The sequence below is a fragment of the Natrix helvetica genome (genome assembly GCF_964273705.1).
Source record: "Natrix helvetica genome assembly, chromosome: 9".
NCBI lineage: Eukaryota > Metazoa > Chordata > Lepidosauria > Squamata > Natricidae > Natrix > Natrix helvetica.
In genome coordinates this window covers 10,986,223-11,009,660 of record NC_138560.1, presented here as the reverse complement: position 1 = coordinate 11,009,660, position 23,438 = coordinate 10,986,223, and the positions used below count along the sequence as shown (strand labels likewise).

At 41.6% G+C, this 23,438-nt stretch overlaps 2 protein-coding genes across 6 annotated transcripts; one reads left to right on the top strand and one right to left on the bottom strand.

Annotated features, from left to right (window-relative positions):
- Window positions 1-29: 29 nt before the first annotated feature.
- Window positions 30-10,377, top strand: ZCCHC17 (zinc finger CCHC-type containing 17). 4 transcript variants are annotated; one of them, XM_081962389.1, is made up of 8 exons: window positions 30-149; window positions 640-764; window positions 1,623-1,680; window positions 2,479-2,579; window positions 3,123-3,214; window positions 4,296-4,396; window positions 4,695-4,819; window positions 5,567-10,377. In XM_081962389.1, exons 2-8 carry the CDS (start codon window positions 723-725, stop codon window positions 5,732-5,734), a joined length of 687 nt encoding a protein of 228 aa, XP_081818515.1. In that variant the 5' UTR covers window positions 30-149; window positions 640-722; the 3' UTR covers window positions 5,735-10,377. The 4 variants fall into 4 exon arrangements, with proteins under 4 accessions (XP_081818515.1, XP_081818512.1, XP_081818514.1 ...); XM_081962386.1 differs by lacking the exon at window positions 30-149 and adding an exon at window positions 156-315; XM_081962388.1 differs by lacking the exon at window positions 30-149 and adding an exon at window positions 156-323.
- FABP3 (fatty acid binding protein 3) lies at window positions 10,226-21,331 on the bottom strand. Of its 2 annotated transcripts, none has more exons than XM_081962390.1 (4): window positions 21,128-21,331; window positions 14,635-14,807; window positions 11,416-11,517; window positions 10,226-10,585 (listed from the first exon to the last, which is right to left on the bottom strand). In XM_081962390.1, exons 1-4 carry the CDS (start codon window positions 21,198-21,200, stop codon window positions 10,469-10,471), a joined length of 465 nt encoding a protein of 154 aa, XP_081818516.1. In that variant the 5' UTR covers window positions 21,201-21,331; the 3' UTR covers window positions 10,226-10,468. The 2 variants fall into 2 exon arrangements, with proteins under 2 accessions (XP_081818516.1, XP_081818517.1); XM_081962391.1 differs by having other exon boundaries at window positions 10,226-10,522; window positions 21,128-21,322.
- Window positions 21,332-23,438: the final 2,107 nt, after the last annotated feature.

The window sequence follows — 23,438 nt, the reverse complement described above, 5'->3', positions numbered from 1 at the left end:
TCCCGACGCCGGTTGGCTGAAGACGCTAGCGGAGAGGCGGGAGGACCCAGACGTAAGCGTTGAGGTCGCCACGCTTAACACGGAAGACGCCGAATGGTCGGGACTCTTGCTCGACCCTGCGTTTATTCTGTCTCCCCATTGGCTGAAAGGTGTGATGGGGGGGAAGGTTGCCTGCGCTCTGAGGGCGACGGATAACGAAACCGGCGGTTGGAGTTCTCTGTATCCTGACGATAAGATGCGAGTCGGGACGAGAAGGACCGGGGAAGGCGGTTTCGAGTTTTAAATTCTCTTCAGTTTGGCTCCTCCTCCTCGAGGGTAACAAGGCCTGTCATTTTCTCCTCACGGTTTTTCCTGTGAGGTAAAATTAATGGTAGTTGTAGTCCAATGTGAAATTGAAGAGAAGGACGGCTCCCATCATCCACTGCCGGATGAGGGGAGGGAGCAAGATGTACACCGCTGACAGGAATGGGGAGGGGGGAAAAGCTTGGACTCGCTTTACTATTGTTTAGTGACTTGTGTTATTTGTAATATGTCTGCCTTAACTTTGTTTCTTTTTCAGTGCAAGAGCTTTCTTTTTTCTTTTTTTCCCCAAAAAAATTATTGGTTTTTACCGCTTTCTTTCTTTTTCCTTTTTTTTAGCTGCCCAGGGGATAATATAGAATATAGAAAAGGAACCTTGACCGGACGATTGGCATAAATTCCGTTTGCGGTAGTTGAAAGCAATGGATCAGCTTCCAGAACTCTATGCTGTTTTCCAAGGAGAGGTATGGTCCCAAACAGTTAATTTTCAGAGAGATGAGATTGAATACATACCAAAAATGTGTTTTCACAGTTCACAAGGTTTTACATTCATATAGGTTGAATAGATAATAAGCTTAATAAAGTGGGTTTCTTTTAATTAACACAAGTGCGGGTTTTTTTTTAAAAAAATCCTTCGCATAAGTGACTAGGACTGGGATGGCGAACCTATGGCACGCATGCCACAGGTGGCACGGGGAGCCATTTGTCAGGGCATGCGAGGCGCTGAGTTCACCCTTTTTTAAAGCCATTTTTCACCCTCCCCAGGCTCCAGTTACATTATAGGAGCCTGGGGAGGGCAAAAAGAGCCCGTGCACGACCACCCTGCGCTCCCCCCACTTATGGTATGCAAGCCAAAAAAGGTTCGCCATCGCTGGACTAGGATGTCTTTAATCAATAGGTTTAGAAACTAACTAACTGGCTTTGGTAAAGCTTTTTGAATAACATCTTAGAAATAGTGTGGAATTGTGTTATAGAGGCTGGTGGTTTGGTGCTAAATTTCATTCACACACACACTCACAACTTAGTCATGCCAAAGTGGATAAGATTTATTCCCAAAGAGGGGAGATTCCTATTTAAAGAGACAATTTTTAGATGGATAAGATTCAGTGAAAGAAATAGCACTCTAGAAGACCCATATTTATGTAAATATTCCCTCTGAAATTTCCAAACAGTTACATCTCAAGAGGCTACCTGATCTTTAGCATCAGATAGACAGAACTAAGAATATTGTGTTAGCTTCTGTTGTTATTGGGAGCAGGGTAAGGAGACAGTATGTTAATAAATGTTGCTTCATTTTTGAGTGGTGCTTTTTTTTTTTACAGGTTGCTTCTGTGACAGAATATGGAGCATTTATAAAAATTCCAGGAACCCAAAAACAAGGTTTGATAATTATCAAATTAATTAATTAATTAAGGTTGACTCAGCCTTCCATCCTTCTGAGGTGGATAAAATGAGGACCCAGATTGTTGGTGGCAATATGCTGACTCTGTAAACCACTTAGAGAGGGCTGTAAAAGCACTATGAAGCAGTATATAAGTCTAAGTGTTATTGCTATTGCTGGTGATTATTGGGTTGACATTCTTTTGTTAGTATAGTGATTTGTGTTACTTTCCCACTTATAAGTATTGAGCATACCCATTCCCAAGTAACCTTGGTGGCTTACACCAAGCTTACACTGCTAGTCATTGACTTATCACTATTTAGCCCAAAATTTATGTTGCTAAGTGAGACAGTTAAGTGAATTTTGCCCATTTTATGACCTTTCTTGTCACAGTTGTTAAGTGAATTACTGCAGTTGTTAAGTTAGTAACAGTTGTTAAGTGAATCTGGCTTCCCCATTGAGTTTGATTGTTAGAAGGTCACAAAAGGGGATTACATGATCCTGGATATTGCAACCATCATAAATATAAATCAATTGATAAGCAGCCAAAATTTAATCACATGACTATGGAGGTGCTGCAACAGTTGTAAAACAATTATAACTCACTTTTTTCAGAGCTGTTGCAATTTTTGAATGTCACTAAATGAACTGTTGTAAGTTGAGAATTACCTATATTATAGGAAAATGAATAGAAAACAATATTGAGTAGTTTCTTTGTAGAATGTAGGTTGTTTTAGAAAATTATTTTATTCTAGCAGAAAATAAAATATTTTCTCTCTCTCTTGTTATTGCCGTAGGCCTTGTTCACAAAAGCCAAATGTCAAACTGTAGAGTAGACAAACCTTCAGAGATGGTGGATGTTGGAGAAAAAGTATGGGTGAAACTTATAGGAAAAGAGGTAAATTTGTGGCTCCATTTATTGATTTCTACCAAATAAAGATTTTAATAGTTAGCATTTACTGTACAAGCATTTTTTATTAAAGAGGAATGATATCAGAGTATTAACATTTACTCTGAGGTTCACAGGCAAAGCTACTGAAAAAAACATGCAGTCTGAAAATCTAAATTCATTGAAATTTTAAATGAACATGGAATTGAATGAGATTGAGTTTTATAAATGATATGCTTATAAAAGTTCAAAAATTGATCCTTTTGTAAATTTCTTGTAACAGTATGCAACTCAGTCAAAGTTGTTTACACATTACATAATACATATTACATAGTACCCAGTCTGAAATATCAAGTCCAGTTCTGCTTTAAATCATATATAGGTTGATACTATCTGAAAGCTCATTGTGAATAGCTAATGTATTGTATCTTACTATATTGCAATGATTGAAGTATAGTACCTTAAAATGATCATTACAACCTCAATATCAGTTTTTGTCTCGCATATCTGGGAATGAAACAAAAATCAAAATGTATTGCCTTGTGTTTTCAGAAGACGGATGAGAAACTGAAATTATCTCTTTCCATGAAAGTTGTTAACCAAGGAACTGGAAAGGACTTAGACCCCAATAATGTTGTCCTTGAGTAAGTGAAATCTCCTTTCCTCTAATCTTTCTTTCTTCTCTATACCAAAGGTCTTTCTAGTATGACTTGTCATGAAGAAAGTGTAAAAATCCAAGAGTTCTTTTGAGCTCAGTCAAAGAGACCACCAAGACAGGGGTTCCAACCCCCAGGCTATGGACCCGTACCAGTCCTTGACCTGTTAGGAACCAGGCTACATAGCTGGAGGTGGCCAAGTAAACCCTACTGTAAACTGCACATGTGAGGGATCTAGTTTGTATGTTGTACCTCTCCCCCCCCCCTTCCAAAAATTGTCTTCCATGAAACCTGATGCCAAAAAGGCTGGGGACCACTGCACCAAGAGACCCTGCTACAAAATGTAGTATGGAGGATTCCTGTTCAGTATTTCATCCAGTCTCCTTGAAAAGCATTTCATTCCACTTTTTCTGTTGATTTTATTCCCTCCTATAGAATAGCCAGTCAATATTTTATGTTTAATAAGTATGATTATACCATGCCAAGGAGTTGGATTCTTCCCACACTTATATCCCACACTTCTTAACTGCCCATCTCATCTCTGTGTTGGCAAATAAGTTTCACTATTTCTGTTATTCCATATGTGTACACAAACATGTATTTTCAAAGCAGTGAAAACCATATTGTTTTGGCAGGCTTTTTGGGTAGACCTGTGTTTCTTAACCTTTCTTAACCTTAAAATGTGGCTATGGAATTCTGGGAGTTGAAATCCACACTTGTGTAGACTGGTGGTCCTGGGCTGTCTTTGCAATTTTTAGCATGTTTTTATAAAATATGTTTTTGTAGTATATAAACTCTCTTGAGCTATGAGGTTGGATGATGTAAAAAGGTTGTTAAAATAATTTTGTGTGCATAGATTTCTGATTAAGTTAGAATGATAGAGAATGACAATTCAGGAAGCTATATTTTAATTTTAATTTTCATGACATAACTTATTGTTGTAAGATGTTATGGAAGAAAAAAAAAATTAAAAAATCTGCTCCCCCCCCCCCAATGTGTTCATTGTTGCAAGTAGTTTTCCCATATTAATGGTGTTTCTGTTTTTGAAAATTCTTGTGTTTTTATGCAGTCAAGAGGCACGGAAAAAATGTTCCTTTAGAGATTATACCAGTCAAAAGATCACTTTAGAAGCTGTTTTGAACACTGTGTGTAAGAAGTGTGGTTGTCCAGGTACGTGATTAATATTTTTCATTTATTGTGCATTTTCAGAGAGTTATAGAAGGTAGGAGTTTGAAAGAAGTTAAGAAATGAAGGAAATATAACTTTATTTGTGGGCCTACGTTATTTTTATTCCATATGGTGTTAATATATGCCCTTTCCCTCAAAATTGGAGAACATGAATGTAATGAGACTTAAGCACTTAGGTATAAATAGCATCTACAGTTCTGTATAAATCTTGAAGAAATAGAGAAGAGTAATCTAAAAAGGTTGCCTGGTTTTATGTATCTATATAATTCATTTGTTGTAGGTCATTTCGCCAAAGATTGCTTCATGCAGCCAGGAGGGACAAAATACACCCTTATACCAGAGGATGAACCGGTCCCTGCAGAAGATGAAAAGAAAGCTCACCACTCTATGAAGAAAAAGAAAAAGGTATTTATGGACATTCTCAGTCATCCAGGTCACGACTGCCCAAAGATGCTTTTCCAAGAAGCAACTAGCCTTCCTTTATTTTTCCTTGAAGACGTTTTGCTTCTCATCCAATAAGCTTCTTCAGTTCTGATTGAATGGTGAAGAATGGAAGGATTTATATTCCTTGCAATCATCTGATCTTTAGCATTCCCTCTGAAAATTGTTGAGGCCACTTGGAGGTTTATCTGTGCCCTCAGGGTCACCTGAATATTGTAAATGGGTGTGGAACCTTCTTGGCATTGCTGAAAGGGCTGTGTTGTAAACAGACAGGTGGTGTCCTATTCCCACCCCCCCAATTAAAGCTGTTCAGTTTTAATGTAAATGACCTCTTTGACCCCTCTTTAAAACCAGTGGTCCTCTCTGTCCAGAATCTGGACTTCGCTGTCTTCAAAAAGGAGGCTTGGCAACTGGTTCATATTTATGATGGTTGCCGAATCTCAGGGTCGTGTGATCACCTTTTGCATCCTTCTGACATGCAAAGTCTGTGGGGAAGCCAGATTCACTTAACAACCATGTTACTAACTTAACTGCAGTGATTCACTTAACAACCGTGACAAGAAGGATCATAAAATGAGGGAAACTCAACAACAGTCTCAGCAACAGAAATGTTGGGCTCAATTGTGGTCTTAAGTCGAGGACTACCTGCATAGTGATATATTTGCTCTGTCATACAGAATTCATCAAAACATTTTTTTTTCTCCTGACCAGGATAAAAAGAAAAAAAGGAAACGTAAGAACACAGACTTGGAGGCTTCTGACAGCACCAATTCCGACAATGGGAATCAGCCAGCTCGGAAGAAGGCAAAACGCAAGGAAAAAAACAGTCCATCTCGGAAAAGGAAAAAGCATCATCATAAGAAAAAGCACAAGGAATGAGAATGAGAATCTGACTCTGGGCTGCATGTGTTCTCAGTGCAAATTGTGGCTTCCATTCCCTCTGGTCATCAGTTGGAAAAAGAACAACTGAACCAGCAGGATGCATTAAGATAAAATGGTTTTTCCTTCTTTGAAAATCACCTTTGTTTTTCAAGGATTATCACAAGGATGGCTATTCTCCTCCCATAAAGTGGAAAGGAAGGAGCAGCCTACCACTGGGTGGGACCTTGTCCCAGATGTTCTTTCCGTTCTCCATTCTTTAATTTCTTCATGCTTGGATTTTAGCCAGCCTCTTTGAAGCAACCCAGAGCTATCTTGCAAAAACTTGTATGGAGCTGGCAGTTGGCGCATTTCCTCACTTGAGAACAGCCTTGTGTTGACTCAGCATCCGCCAGTTATTATCTGCCAACTAGCAGAAGGAACTGTGAATGTACCCTCTCGACCGACAGGGACACATTGGTTGAAGAACAGATCATGCCACTGTATTCCTGGTATCCCATTTGTCCTGTAATACTATAGGGGGAAGAAATCGGGTACAGGACCAGTTGTCTTAAAAACCGAGAAACGAACCAAGTGTTCACCTTTGAACCAGGAATAAAGTTTTGGTTTGTGGGATTCCTTTTACTGTAGATTTGGATTTGGAGAAGGGACAAAATAAGAAGTTGTCTCACTTTCCTATTGTGAGATGTTTTAAAAACTAGGGTGTCAGCATTTTTGTGTCTGGAAACTCACATTTTACTCTGTTAGTTTTGGAGGCTGCAGGGGTGCAGTGAGTGACTTGCAGTGGATGCAGCTGCATTTTGGAGTTTATTTTTCCCAGACTGGCTTTAGGAGGCGAAATGAAGACTCCAGACCTCAGTGAGCCTTCATAGGGCTATTATGCTCCCCTCGCCCAGAAGAGAATTGCTTGAGTGGGGCTCATAAATGAAACTGAGGGTAGTGTGCTTCTCTTACACTGACTGTTATATGGACCGGCACCAGGCTATGGCATGCCAGCAACCAGGCCACGCAAACAAATAAATTCCCATCCGTGAGGTGCAAGCAGCATGCAAAACCACACCCTCTCCGGTCTGAGGAAAAACCTCTCTCCATGGAACTAATCCCTGGTGCCCAAAAGGTTGAGGGCCACTGCTTTAAGGCGTTATTTAGACAGGAAACTATTGGTCAGTTCCCTAGTCTAAGTTGAAGAACAGCCTGGCAGAAATCAGTGATAACATAGCAGTAGTGACTTCTGGTTACAAAAAAACCCTAAAGCAGCACAAGTCCATGAAATACCAACAGCCGAATCCAACTTGAAATAATTTCACCCCCATTATATTATTTTAGTTATTAAAAGTACAGAGATGCAGTCAGTGACATAACCATTAGCGTGCTAGCTTTTCTGTATTAACCTGGCAACTTTGAAGCTTATGTCTTAATTATATCCTGTATTTCTGCCTTTGGGAAATCTAAAGCAACTTATATAAGGTGTGTAACTAAACTTTCTTTGATCAGAGATTAGGTAAGGTAGATGTCTTGCAGTTAATGCCTCTAGCATAGTACTGTTTCTCAGAAATGTAACTCTCCAAGAACCATAATTGCCAAAAATAACTTGTCCGTGCCTATATTACCTTCAGAAGTTCTTCAAAGCAAACCACTGCTTGTGTATTATTGAATTTTCCTACTTTGTGATTGACACAATGCACACTGATTATATAAGTTTCTGCAGAGTGTAGTCTTTTTGTGTTAGAAGGAAAAGCGGAACCAAGTTTTCAGCTTGGTTCATAAAGTTTTTAAATTGGGGTCTGTAATAGAGTTGATATTTTTTTTGAAGGGCCACTTTGCTGAATATAGGTTTCAGCAACGTGCCTCTGTGTGGTGCATGCATAAGGACTAAAGATTACAGGATGCACAAGGAATGATACACAATAACAAAAATATACCACTAAAAGGTCCACCTGTGAATGAAGCCATAGAGTAACAAAATAGCCAAATTGTAACCCAACTAAGATTAAGACCCAAGTGCTATCTGTTTTGAGCAATTCTAGGGTGTAATCAGGGTTGGAGCCTGTCAGGTGTGCACTTGGAAGCTGTTTCAAAGAACTGGTCCGGCCATCCAGCCACACAGTGTCATAGAGCTTTAGCCCCACCCCAATTCCAAAGGGTGCAGCTAATATTTGTTCTTGAGTATATCAAACTGCCCAGATTTATTCCAATGGGAGAATGCAGTCCTGCAAATAAGGGCCAAGTCTCATGGAGTTACATAAGTTAGCATTTTCAATTGCATCTGGAAGGCCATTGGCAATTAGTACAAGACTTTCATTACTGGTATAATATGATCCCACCAGCAAAGACTAGTCAACACACAGGCTCCTGTAATTTGAACCAACTGAAAACTAAATGATCTTCAAATGTAGTGTGTGTTGCTGTAATCTAAGCAGATGGTGACAAGGGCATGAGTCAGTACAGTTAAGATAGGGTAGGACTGCAACTGGCATGCCAGCTAAAGCATGCCAGTAGCAGTCTTATTTTTCCAGAAGAAGCCCTGAGTTCAGGTGTATACCTGAGTCAGATACCTGTTCCCTCAAGAGCAGTGTGCAAAATAATTATTGATCAGATGTATTGGATGAATAAAGGCATATAAAGTAATACCCAGGATCACTTTCCTCTCTCCAGTACATGCCAGTTAATGGGTTTTTTTTTCCAAAGATAAGAGGGAGGGGTTGATGAGTCAGGTAGACCTTCCCATGAATTGTCAACTGGATATCTTCTGTTTAAGTTATCCTAACATTTGGAACAAGCCTCTTGTTTATCCAGTGTAGAAACTGTAGCAGGAGAGTTGCATTAGTCCATGGCAGCCCAAAGAAGGACTTGACAACATTTTTATTCAAAGGCATAGGTTGTTGAGCTGTAGCTAACTTTGTAGATGTAGAAATGCAACACTAATGTAATGCTTAAGTACCCTTAGCTGGTGACATAAATTCAAAATACATAACTGGCATTCTTGTCTTCCTGGAGGGTACAACATTGATGTCAGTAGTTGTAGTGCTGATATAAGCAAGGCTGAAGTACATTGCTTTATTTTTGACTCACGTACTGATACTCCAGAAGGAAAGTATAAAATGTTTTAAGTTTCCAATGCAATTTAGATTGACACAACCAGAAACTATTAGGGTTTTCTGTTATATAAAATTTGATGATTTGTCTCTATAAGAAACTCATTGGAAATACATGGAGATAACCAGTCACTCAGATAAAATGCTCTAGGACTATGTTTCTTAACTTTTGAAACTTTAAGAGGTGTGGACTTCTACTCCCAGAACTGAATGCTGCTTGGGAAATTCTGGGAGTTGAAGTCCACAGATCTTAAAATTTGCCGAGGTTGAGAAATACTGCTTTAGGCGATGGTGCTGTCTGCAATGATATCTATTGTTTGAGTGTGCTTCATTTAAAGTTGCTGATAGGAGAAATATATGCTCCACCCTAAATGCATACACTGGAAAATCTCTAGAAACTGACTAAGCAAAAGAGCAAGACATTTTGGTCAAAAATGATATAACCATCCCAGGAATCATGTAGTGCTTTGGAAGTACTGTTGCTGACAGCAGGAGAAAATAAAACTCATGTGACACATATTTCCCAACCTGTCTGTGTACTTTAAAAGTTGTTCACTCGACTCAGAGGATTTGTTTTGAGTGATTCCAGTTTGCTTGCTGCTGCCTATATGATCCATTCTGGCTATTTGTTGTGTCTTCCTAAAACTGAATTGATAAATAAGCCACATTCACATTTCTTGATTTATATACAAACAAGCCAAATAAAGATACAGGACTATCAACCATTATAACAACATCTAAAAACAGGGTCTGTGCATGCTATGTCATGTTTAAAATTATAGGCATTACATTCCACACTAGAAAAGGAATTTCATAATTCAGATCTTCAAGAGATTCCACTCTGATATCAAACAGCCTTGTAGATAATGCAGATAGTTCTCTGTCTAGCAAATCACCCTCCAGCTAGCAGAGTGATGAGACAATTTGTAAGCTAGTTGGGAGAATCTTGATTAATCTTGTACTAGATCTTTAGTAATATTTGTGATGGGAAAAACATTCTTGACTGATAAGCAGTGGAATATATAGTTTTGGAAAACCGACTGATCTAGAATACAAGGATGAGATTGGACAGGTCTAATCCAATATCAGTCTTTCACATATTTTGTCTTGCAAAATGATAAAAATTTTGTAGAAGGCAAGCACACCTCTTGTATGGCAGATTTTGTGGCTCGGTTGTCAATTACTAGCAGGCAACTGTGAGGTCTAATGCAGACTTGTGTATTCAGTTTCCTAAGAAGCGCTTCAGACATGCAACAGCATGAACATAGCAACTGCCTCTTGTCAGGTAGATAAGTAGAAACTAACCTTCAATTTTGATGAAAATGTGGGATTTTAAATGAGGCATAGTCATAATCCTGATAAAAGTAGAACATGTAGATGGAAACTCAACTAGGCATTTTTGTAACAATTGATTCACTTTATTACTGTTTTTTTTAAAGATCTCTTCGATAGTAAAAATGTGTGGTCACACCCAAAACTCCATAAAGGTCAGGGCGACTGCCACTTATGAAGAGAGCTCAAGTTGGATACTGAAAGGTCTCCAAAATTCCAGTAAGTGTACAAAACACAAAGAAAGAAAAAAACATCAGCAATTTGGCAGTGAAAAATAGTATTACGGTAGGAAGGAGGTAGACACTTTCTAGTTATCTTTCTGGTAGGTACGAGTGCAGACCACATCACCCATTGTCAGTGTCTGAAAGAGAAGATGATACATAAGACAATTATCTTTATTCTGGAATGCTGAAGGAAAATCTGCCTATGGGAAAGAAAATTATCACATTTACTGCACTGTAAATTATTACAGGCTTGGTTTTTGCCCAATTTACAAAGGCATTAACCATTATTTTGGTAACCAAAAATGAGGCAGACTTGCCCTGCATATTAAATTGAATTAAAATAAACCAAATTATGATACAATGGGTTAAGTCAGCCCCGTGGCTATATTTCTCTATGAATAAAGGATTGTTCCCTACCTTTTTGTAATAGAATAAAGACTTAGCCTAAACATGAAGATTATTTACTCTAGTTTTTGTTCAATAAATCTATATTCTCTTCCCCAGGGGAAAGAACTAAGAGTTGAATTGATCAATTCTGTTAATCAGAAGTTGATCAATTCAGTGCTCAAAAGTTTTCCTCAAGGCTGAAGGTATTTCTGGCAGGATTGTGAAAATGTTTTCAAATCTGAAACACACTTTTTGAGCGCCAAAGTCCCAGATTGAATCACCAGACTTCAAAAGGGTGCCAAGGCACTTAACTAAAATGGGCCAAATAATCCACTTCTCACCCTAAACCACGTGTTTTGAACTTGAAGCATTTTGCACACTATGAGTTTCTGGAAATCAGATATTTCCAGTTAACTAAACCAGGGATGCTGCAAACTGCATTATTTGGTTTTATGCTCCCTTTGATGGTTTATTCATTTGAAAGAGGAAATCATTCAGACTTCCCAATTAATACTAATTAATTTTCACTGTCTAGAAGTGCTTTGGTACCACTCCATCTCAACAATTTCCAAGTGAACTTCTTCCTACAAAAGAAGTCACCAGTTGCCGGGATGGGGGGTGGGGAATGTATTGGTTCTCTTACCAAAATCAGCTTGTCATCTTTTATTTCTCGAACCAGTGTGGTCTCCTTGTCATTCCATTTTTGTATGTGAACAAGCTTCCCTCCATCCAGTGTCACAATAGACTGTAGAAAGAAACAATCATGCTCATTTCATAGCCAGACAGCTTGGGGATTATGAATGGAAAAAAGGGATTATGCAAGATTTTAAAAAGGCAGTTGAGTTTACAATTGTGACTTGCCCGTTTTGCTGTTTGTGTTTGCATTAGTCATGTATAACAGTAGTCTTTCGAAGCAGAAGCCCAGATTAAAAGATTAGATAATTTTGCATGTTATGTGAAATGCTATATAATTAGTTTGCTCTATTTTCTTTTAAATAACAGCCACAGAGCCTCCTGACTGGAATCACAATTATGCCTCTAGAAAGGATGGTAAATATTTTTTTCTTCTACCATGGATAAATCTAAGAAACCTTTCCCAACCCCAATAGCTTCCTAATCTTTCCTCCTTTTGCATCAAAGGAAAATGGGGTAATTACCATCAAAGGGATTGCTGAAGATCCTTGAGCAATGCACAAGAGAAAGGATTAGCAAAGTAAAATTTTCCATGAGTAGGTAAAGAATCCTTAAAGAAATTGAAGGATTTGGAGGAGGCTTTCATAAGACACTACTATAACCAATTCTACCTACAATCATCCTGCCAAGAAACTCTTTTTCACTCCAGGACACAGAGCCCTCATCAGAGCCTTCTCCAGACTCCAGGACTGGCCCATGTTCCTCCCCAACCTCCTCACTGTCCGAATCTGCTGCCAGCTCTGCTGGCGGCCCACAACATAGTGTTTCTCAAACTTGACATGTGGACTTCAATTCCCAGAATTCCTCAGCTAGTGAGGAATTTTGAGAATTGAGGTCCACATGTCTTAATGTTGCTAAGTTTGAGAAACTGCTGTAAGCTGGTTTTCTCTGGCTGGCTATTAGCCAAATTCCCGGAGTTGCTCTGAAGATCCACCAAGCACCAAGATATTTCCATTGATACTCATGCTCTCAAGAACAGTTGTTCACCACTTAAATTGTATTTTTAATTTATTGGCAATTGGCAATCACAATAAATAACAATGTACTTTAGCAAATCCTCGATAGAGGTGTCTTTTCAGAAGAATGATACTAGCTAATGGAATTGTATGCAATTTTATTGTAAAAAGGCTACTACTCCAAAGAAATAACTACTTTGAAACCATTTTCTGATTTTCTTATCATGTAATGTTCCATGGTCAAAGCATACTGAAAACTGAAGCTTTATGGCTTCCTGCAGTCCTAATTTTAAATTTTAAATATCCTGGCAAGGCTGAACTCTAAGGAAGATTCTTCTGTCAAGTCATTCCCATGGAGTAGTCAGGATTGGAATTATATTATTGAATTCATTGGCCACCCATTTTACCACAGGGTAACTGTGGTTTTAAGCTAGTAAAATAATCATCACAAGGTTTTCTCTCTCTCAGGGTGTCATTTACAACTATTTAAACAAACAAACAAACAAAAAAACAGCACAAGATCCTTTTAAGGACCAGGAAGATGAAAGCCATATGAATGGGATTATTTTATCTTAAGTTCTGATAAGAGTTCAGTTTCATGAATAAGAATCCAAGTTAAGATCGGCTTCAATGTTTATTTAGGAATAAACTCCCAATCAAAGAAGGGAGTGTGGGTGTGATACACTGGGACATTCACATAAAACACACAAACGGCTTCAACTTCAGGCTTTGTCCACAGACATTACACACTTTGAATGTCCTTGAAGCTACAGATCAATAGAAAGAAGCCCTATATGCAAACCTTGACAACACAATACAATGCAAACCTTCACAACTATCTATGTAAGATTTCAAAAAGGCTGACTGAACAAGCTAAAAGTTTATCTAAACTTTCAGTTTTAGCACCAGCCAACCTGAGGGCTATAAGAAAATAGTGGCGGATGAGATTTTACCATTTGTTACTTCTATAAGAAAAAGAGAGACACACCACTAAGGGGAAGCATTGTTCCTCTGTGAATTTGGCTTGCCGCCTTCTTTTAAAAGCAAGAAGGACAAATTTCCCCTGTTCAATCTTCCATTATCTTGGATACATTTTGAATACTATATTCCAGGTGTCCCGTCTTAGTCTAGAAGGACAGCCAAGGAGGATTTTCTTAGCTTGTATCTAGAGAAAGCTCATACCAAGGGAGATTTGCCCAATGATAATTTTCATCTATCAGCAAGGATCTTATTTTGCCCCAAAATTATATTATACATTTTAGGCACATAATGACAATATGATGAACATAAATATAAACCACTGCCTGCATCGTATTCTAAATTATTTGTCAGCTGTCTTGAGATGCTGTGGGTTGTTTGTTAGATGCGAAGTAGTGTCTGACCCATCGCAACCCCATGGACAATGTTCCTCCAAGCCTTCCTGTCCTCTACCATCCTCTGGAGTCAATGTAAGCTCACGCTGACTGCTTCAGTGACTCCATCCAGCAACCTCATTCTCTGTCGTCCCCTTCTTGTTTTGCCCTCAATCTCTTCTCCAGTGAGCCCTTCTTCCTTCTCATTAGGTGGCCAAAGTATTTGAGTTTCCTCTTCTGGATCTGGCCTTCTAAAGAGCAGTCAGGGTTGATCTCTAGGACTGATCAGTTGGATCGCCTTGCAGTCCAAGGGACTCGCAGGAGTCTTCTCCAGCACCAGAGTTCAAAGGCCTCAATTCTATGGCGCTCAGCCTTCCTTATGGTTCAACCTTCACAGCCATCCATTGCAAATGGGAAAATCAAAGCCTTGACTATACACAGTTTTGTTAGCAGGGTAATGTCTCTGCTTTTTAGTATGCTGTCTAGATTTGCCATAGCTTTCCTCCCCAGGAGCAAGGATCTTTTAAATTTCTTGGCTTATACTGCATGGTATTCTAAAATATTTGTGAGCTGTCTTGAGGTGCTGCGGGAGAGGAAATTAATTCAGTATATAGAACCACACTTCTCATGTAGGTGTGGCAATATTCCATATGAGAAATTAAGCAATCAATCAGTTAACTTTTTTGTAATTAATACCCCCCCCCCTTTTTTTTTAAATAGCCAGCCAAACAAGGCAACAGTAGACACTAATCGGAGCCTTGAGTGCTAATATTGATAGACCAAGAAACCCTCCTATTGGTGAGCAGATGCTAAAGGAAATGGCCAGGATCACTGCTCAAATCTTAGTGATCAGATCTTTACCTTCACATTCCTGCCATCTGCTGTTGTCTCATCAAATTCTTCTCCCACTTTGCAATTGATCTCCGTATTCTTGAAAGTGCTCTGGGTTTTGATGATAAGTACATCACCGTTCACCTCAATAATGGTGGTAGGTTTGGTCAAATTAGCAATTTGTCTTGTGGCAAAGCTCACACCTACAAGAAAGGAAAAAGAGGCCAAAGTTTTAAACAAATGTTTAGCAGCCTAAAAACATGAAAAACATTGTTAGCTACCGCAAATTAATCAGACATTGCTCAATTCTACTTCAGATTAAAGTGTCCCTTCCTATTCTATTATATATAAAACAAATATATATATATTTGTTTTCGTAGATTTTCACGGGTGTAGGTATGCTGGTTTTGTTGTATTCGGGTCTTTTCCCGTGTAAGGTTGAGATTATCTTTGCAACGTTTCGGCAAGATCTCACTTGCCATCTTCAAGCTTGGGCTTAAAATGGGAACGGAGCTGCTGTCTTTCTGTAAATCTTGGTGGGAGGGGATGGGGTGCTGGCTTTGTTTCAGTAAGTGGAATGATTGGTTGTGTGGTTACCAATATTTGGCTTCATGTATCACACCCAGTCATGATTTTGTTAACTATAATTTGACTAAACTATAAATAATAATTGTAGAATGTAGGAGTTGGACTCTTATATTGCACTAAGCCATAATTATTAGTCTTACGTGTTAAACTCTGGTACGGTTTGTTTGCGTTTGGCTGGTAAATTTGCCATTTTAGATGACCCAGCTGTATTTTAAAAGAAACCATTCTCTTAGCATGTGCAAAACAGCCAATACCCATCTTTTAACTTTTCAGTAAGGGAACTATAAAGTCAAAGGCAGCTTCTTGAAGCAACACTGAAAAATCCTGAAAAGGCGGGGGGGGGGGACAGGGAGGGGGGGCGGCGGACACATTTCCTTCTCTCAAAAGCAAAAAGTCTTTGTTTACCAGAATCCAAGCAGAGCTGAACTAAAGATGGAGGTTTTGTCAGGCAGCAGAAAGGGGTTCACCCAAAGACTGTGAACTGCCTTTCAGCTGCCAAGCCATTTTTATTTTTATTTTTGGTCTGGCAGAGAACCATTCAATGGAGAGGACTTCAAAGAACCGTCTGTGTGCGCATATAATTGCCAGATATACGCTCTTTGAACAAGATGTGTGATCTAGAGAGCCTCTTGGATGAATGTAAAGGCTCTTTTATAGTACTTAGCATTCCTTTGGTGTGGACTTGCCCTTTTGCAGTTTGCTGCCTGATCTAGTGGACTTATTCAGCAGGAAGCAGCTGTTCTTCCATGCTCCTTTTAATTTATTTATTTATTAAACAATATGCTGTCCTTTCATCTTTCCCCTATCCAATTTATAAAGCAGCCCATCTCGTGTACGTGACTCTACCCCTTCACAGATAAATGCCCTGTATTCCAACCGCCCATAAGAGTTGTATTTATACCCCAACCTCTCTAGGTCATTAAGTACCAAGGGGCAGTAGTTCAAGAGCCTGACTAGAACTGGGGAGATCCAAGTTCAAATCCCCACTGTCCCTCCTTCTGGCTACTTTGACCTGTGCTTGTTGTGAGCACAGAAAGACGGCTTGATGCCACTAGCTGTGAGCATGAGGAGGACTGACTTCTCCATTCATCAGAGGGAGAGACTATCTTGGCTTGTTTTTTTCTTCTTCACATCAGTCTTGTTATTAAAATTGGAGTTTCCCTAGGCAGCAGAATTGGAGAACTAAACGAAGGAGTGAAGCTAAGGAGAATGACACTTGCTTTCCAGGCCCAAAGCCCCCGAGTTATTCCCTTGCATTTCTGCTTAAAATAATTCGGGAAGGGATTCTTTGATAGAGGACTAAGTGAACCAAGGTGATACACTGAAGGTCCCAGCATGTCTTCTTCATGTCGTTTTTTGCCCTTCAAGTCAAAAAGAACATCCAAATGCTTTTGAGTGAGTGAGGGAACAGAATGAGCCCAGAAACATAATTCCATACAGCTTGTAGCAGCTTGCCCTTCCCCTGACTTTCTCATGAGAAAAACGTTTACGTTTAATCCAGCTTTCTCCAACTGGGGCTCTTAGACTCCAGTTCTCAGATTGTACTCCTCTTAGCCAAAGATGGTTGCTGCTCCATGCGGTCTGATTTTTGGCACCACTGACTTAATAAAGCTAGCTTTCCATGGTTTGGGACAGGATTTCCACAGACTGAACCTGGAATCTTTAGCATGCGAACAGATGCTCTGCCATTGAGCAATAGCCCTTCCCAAATGCCGCTCTTGAGCAATGAGATCCAACAATCTGGAGAAGGCACCAGATAGGGAAACCCAGACTACCTTTTATTGTTGGAGATAAGGAAGTATGCATATAAAGACAACACAAATTGTTCACCAAGAAAGATGGCTTATCTCCTCTTTTCAAGTTCTGGCTAATTCAGGGTCACCATATCTGGCCTCCAAATAGTCATCAGATTACCCCTACCCCCTGGCTTCTTTGACCGTGTAGCTTTATTTAAGAGGATTCACATTCAAGAGAGTTGAAAATATGCCTATGTAAATATGGACTTCTGGCTTAGTTGCGGATAGCAAGGAAACACTATAGAGACAATGACATTTCTTTTGAAGCACTATCAGCAGAGACACCCATCTCCATGGTTGCAAATGTAGGGAGAAGGCATGCTGACCGAAATGCCAATTTTGCTTCTTTTCCCTGCACTGAGCAGTTGCAGAAAGTGAGCACTCAACTCACTCAAGAAGTTTGCCAATCATCTGCAATGAGATCAATTGTGAGTGCATTTCTCAACGTTTGGGTGCATATTGTGATGGAACGTGCCCCTGGGGAAGCAGTGGAGATAGTGCTGGCCACCCAGAGCTTTCCCAGAGAATGGACAGGTTAAGAGACTGAGCAGGCCCAAGCTGGATGGGAGAAGAGATTCAAGATAGTCACACACTAGCATCTATCAGGATATATCTGAGTAGAGGGTTACAGTTTTAGTCTGGCAAGATTCTGTCTAGTAGATGTAAGCAAATCAAACAGGGGTATCAAACGTGCGGCCCGCAGGCCGGATGCATCACGCACTGGCCACACCCACCCCTGGTTTAGCAAAGGGTTATTTTGATTCATAAAAAATAAGAGCATATGCTTCCTCATCACTGCATCTAAGGATTCTTTTTTTTTTTTAATTGTGCTACCTATATAATGGTGTAGCTGCTAAGTAAACTTTCCCTTTAAATCTTTAGCTTCAAAGTGGTTTGAAAAGTGTCAAAGGAATGAAAACTGCCATAAAAATCCTGACAAATCGCCAGCATTTTCCATGCAGATAGGTTGCAAATACCTCCCCCTCATAAATCATTCTCATTGCTGCCTTCATGAACTTTCTCCAACCCTGGCACTTTCTGGCAAATGCCTAGGGTTCCACTCAACAGAATTTAATGGAAAAATCCTGTTATATTATAGCAGTAGGTTTGCTTTCTTATTTTTTTTAAATTTTTTAAAAATACACATAATCAGCTAAAAGCTTCTCCCCTCTCCATGTAAATGCAGAACCTTACATGAGTTAACTGGGGGGGGGGGGTAATGGAAATACTCAAAGTTGAGTGGTAAGATTTATGTTTCAATTACAGATGGTCCTCAACTTAGGACCAATAAGTTATGACCACAAGATACTGCAATTGGCTATAAATGCAGTCAGTTGTAAAGGTTCCCCTTGCACATATGTGCTAGTCATTCTCAACTCTAGGGGGCAGTGCTCATCACCATTTCAAAGCCAAAGAGTCAGCACTGTCCGAAGACGTCTCTGAGGTCATGTGGCTGGCATGACTAAACACCAAAGGCGCACGGAATGTTGTTACCTTCCCACCAAAGGTGGTTCCTATTTTTCTACTTGCATTTTTTATGTGCTTTCGAACCGCTAGCTTGGCAGAAGCTGGGACAAGTAATGGAAGCTCACTCCGTTATGCAGCACCAGGGATTCGAACCATCAAACTGCCAACCTTTCTGACCGACAAGCTCCGCGTCTCAGCCACCCTATGCACTCAGTTGTAGAGCACCTAAAATGCAATCTCATAACCCCCAAGGAGGGGTCTTGATATCAGAACTTCAGTGATAGCCCTGGAGAAGTCTGTCGTAACTTCAAATAGTCACTAAGCATTAAAAGGGCCACCTGTGTAAAAAAAAAATGAGTGGTCAAGATGACTCACTTTCTACTCCACCTCCAGCCATAGATGGTCCCTGAGGGTCTTTTGACCAATCACTCTCCCTGCCCCACCCACTTCCACAGGAGTTTCATCAGGGAAAATTAAAATTAAGAACCGCTGGGCTTCCTCTCTGGGGCTTCTGAACAAAAGACAGGATACATATGTAATATAGAGAATTGGGAGATGAATGCAAATGCTTCCTCTGCAATCATCCTAACTTTGTTTTGGGCAGAAACAAGGGCCTGCTAACCACAGTGGGAATTACCTGGTTAATGACCCTTCCTTACTCAGCACACGAGAAATGTGGGGGATGCCAGAATTTTTAATCCCTGCTATCTGCAAAAGTAATTAAAAACCGCACCCAAAGAAACTAGGCGAGAGCTGTGCCAAGCTTACATAGGAGTTCAGAGGTCAAAGAAGTGTTCTGGCAGAATCAGGGCCAGAAAGGAGTGGTGGTGGTGGTGGGGGAGAGTTTGTAAAACAGCCCAGTTTAATACCAGCCAGCTGAATGAGCAATAAAACAGTCCCACACCTTCTTCCCTTACAACACGCACATTGACTGCATTCATTCCTTAAAGCCCTTAAGTTGCAGGAAAGCCCTCCAGGGTTCTAGGTTTACTCATGAGGCTTAGCAGAGCCTTACCCTATCAGAGCAGCCTCTGGCAGAAAAGGACACATCACATGAACAATCACTCCACCTCTACACACCCTCTCATTCAGTGAAATACACGCTGCGCTCTCCTCCCTCTTGCAGAAATTGCTGCCAGATGGGTTGGGGAGAGAGAGAGAGAGGAGAAACCAAAGATCCTCAGGCGCCTGGCCGGCCAAAAAGAGAATTCCAATTAAATCTACCACACAGCAAATGAGTTTACACAAGGAGCAGCTCCGGTAATGCGGAGTCCTAAAATTCAAACCCTGCAAACATGTCTCTTTGCTGCTTTATCTCTGAGCAATGGAAAAAAAATATCTCAAGGTGTCATTTGCTTTGTATCCACATGCCTCAAATGACTCCAAGGACAGTCACTCATGCCACTTGTCATATGACATAGTTTTTTAGTCTCATGTACCTTGAAGACCACACTGGAACAATTTGAGGGGGGGGGGCAGAGCAGCATACAGCTGACCCTGGGCCGGCTGCTCAGGTTCATTACTACCACGTTACACCGCAGCCATTGCATTGTGTAAGTGCAACTCAAGGTCCTGGATAATTATCACCTCTAAAACCCAAACTCTAGGTGGCCAGAGCACCTCCTGAAGGTCCCTCTCCCAATTTTGAAAGGTGATAGGAAGGAACTTGCTGGTGGGGGCTCTCCTTCTCTGGGTCAGTCTGCTCCCCCTACCAGGCGGCTCCCCATTCTCATAGCTCCTCTGGACCTCAGGGCTTTTGCTGTAGCCCTTTGTGGGTTTGACTTCTGTGTTGCCACCAACCCCAGGAGCATCTGTGCATCATTTGTATGAATTACAGTCATTCCAATTCATTGGGTTAGCAAGAGGATAATCAGAATTGCAGACAAAACAATTACTGCCAACCTGCCTTCCACTGAGGACCTGTACACTGCACGAATCAAGAGAGCTGTGAACATATTTACAGACCCCTGGACACAAATTGTTTCAACTCCTACCCTCAAAATGACGCTATAGGGCACTGCACCCCAGAGCAACTAGACACAAGAACAGTTTTTCCCCCTGAACACCATCACTCTGCTAAACAAATAATCCCCTCACCACTGTCGAACCGTTCACTAAGGCTGCATTACTATTACTATTAGTCTTCTCATCCTTCCTATCACCCATATCCTCCCACTTTGTTGCTGTAACTTTGTTGCTTGTATCCTTGCAATGTATATTGATATTGTTTCCTGATTGCTTATTGCTTATTTGTACCCTAAGAGCATAGGCACTAAAGACAAATTCCTTGTGTGTCCAACCACCCTTGGTCAATAAAGAATTCTATTCTATTTCTACCATTGGAACCTGCCCCTCCCCTGGGAGAATGTGGAGCGAGACCATTCCCCTAATTAATAAAATAATTACCAGCCTGATGTGACGTGCTTCGAAGGGACAGGTGGGGGGGGGGCGAAATGGGAGACCCAGGCCCCCTATTTCCAAACCACATCCTTTTTTTTTAAAGGCCACGATGGAGAAAAACCGCTTCCCCGTGGAAATCTAACCCCAACCACACCGCGACACGAGCAAAAACCTGTAGCCCGCCGCGGTCGAGGCGTCGCCCCTGCCCGTCAGCCAATTCAACCTTCATTCTCCAAGCCCCCCGCCCCAAATCTCTGCCCTCCTTACGGTACCGAGAGATTTCATGTAGTCGTCGAAAAAGGCGCTGTCCACCAGTTTCCAGACGCCGACAAACGCCTCCGCCATGGCGAGCCTGAAAATTGCTTTTTTTCCTTCGGTCTCTTCTCCGAAATGTAAACGCGGCCGGGTCAGCAAACACGCGCTCTCCCTCTCTGGCTCTCGCGCCCGCTTTCCGACGGGGCTCGCCTTTTATTTCTTCTTCCTCCTCCTCCTCCTCCTCCTCCTCCCCTCCTCCACCCCTCCCACCGGCCGGCGCCCTCCTCCTCCTCCTCCTCGCGCGGCCGGTCTCTTTAAATAGAAGGATGTGGGAATCTGCCGCATTGCCTTCGCCTAGCGCCTGGATGGGAGCGCTCCCTCTTTGCCAAGCCCGCCGGGCGCCTTTGCGAGGATAGTTTGCTGCGCTGCCCGCACCTCTCTAATCCTGTCTTTTTGGGTCTTTGTTTCAGAAACTCGCCAGCGCAATCCTGCCTGCCAGCGGCTGCAGGACAGGCTATGATTCAGCTGGGGAGGAGGGGAAGGGGAAGGGAGGCCCGGGGACTGGGGGGGGGGAGGAGGGAAGGAGAGGGGGAGGCCATGCAGAGAAATAGCAGAATTTATGGCTATGCTGGTTTGGGGTTGCTGGGAATTGGGCGGTGAAATGTGGAGGGCCCCCAGTTTCCCTTCCCCTGGCGCGGTATGACTTGCTTCTACTTGAAGAACGAAGCACGCCGCTCTGCGGAGGGAGGGTAAGCTTAAGCTTCACAGGTAAATTGGCTTTGATCTTTATCCAGGTTGACTTTTAACAGCAACGGAGGTGGGATCTGCTGGCAGAATGTCCCATGTCTCGTGGTAACCTCCAGAGGCGCCGGCGGCAGTTTTACGCTTTATTGGTAACTGGGAGCCTCTTAAGAGGTTTTGCGTACCCCACCCCCCCAAAAAAGAATTTGGGATTTATGGTTCGGATGTCTCCCACAGGAGAGATTATACAGAAAGAAAAGAAATGCGATGCAACTCTAGAGAGAGATTTAAAGAGAGATGGTTAAAATTGTGTTCGTATTTAAAACTGCGGTGAAGGCTTTTGGAAAGCTGCTTCGTATCTTTTTCTACTTTCCTGGCACATTTTTGCTTTTTTACCTTTTGGCTTTATATTTGTTTTTATCTTGTTTCAACACAAATTATATTCTCCCCACCAAACAAAGTCACCTTAGATGCACTTCGGATGGCTTAATGCTTACAACCATGATGGCAAACCTACGGCACACGTGTCAGAAGTGGCATGCAGAGTCAGTCGTCTCTCTGGGCACGTGAGGTGTCGCCCATTGCTCTTCTGGGTTTGGATGTGCTGGCCAGCTGGTCTTCACCATGCGTGTGCTGGGAAGCTAATCTTCTGGTTTCTGGCACGCACATGCACACCAGCTACTTGGTCTTCCGGTTTCGGGCACATATGCACTTGCGAAGACCAGGTGGCCAGTGAGCATGCGCCTGCCAGAAACCAGAAGATCACGTTCCCAGCAAGCACATATGCACTGGGTAGCTGCTCTTCCAGTTTCTGGCATGCACATGCACACTGGCCAGGTGGTATTTGCACACACATGCGTGCCAGAAACTGGAAGGCCAAATGGCCATTGCACACACACACACTGGAAACTGGAAGATCCTCTTCCCGCCACGCGCATGTGCACCAAGCATCTGCTCTTCTGGTTTCTGGCACCCATACATGCACTCCTGTTTTGGCACTCAGTGCCGAAAAGGTTTGCCAACACCGGCTTAGAATGTGGCTGACCCCAAACATTTACTTGAGTTGACTGGGGTATGGTCAGAAAAGCGACCATGGTACAATCAAAATTCTACTTTTTTCTCCTTGATAGACAGCGGAGAAAGCCAGCTTACATTCGAACCGACTTCTAGGTGTTTTCTTTATAAGGAATTCTTACTTTGCCTGTTATGGAACATTGTCTCATCATCAGGTGGGACAATTTGGTTTAATTGAACTCTCTACTTTGAAAAACTGGAGCTAACTATTGGACTGAACCACTTACTGGGCTCACTAAAAGGACACTGCAGTGGTGAGTTGCAGGCAGTACGCCCTGATACGGGCGTACTGGAGCCTGCCCGGAGCACCGGATACCGTTCTGCCCACCCGCCCACGCTCCTTACTGGTCTTTTAAGTCTCCAGCGCTTCCATGCACATACACGGTGTGTACAGTGCTATGTGGATGCCGCCGGGCCCATTCCAACCGTACCGGTTGGAATGGGATCCGGAACCCACCACTGGGACATTGGTTCAAAGTTTCTTGCTTCTACAATGCAGAAAAAGAACCGTAT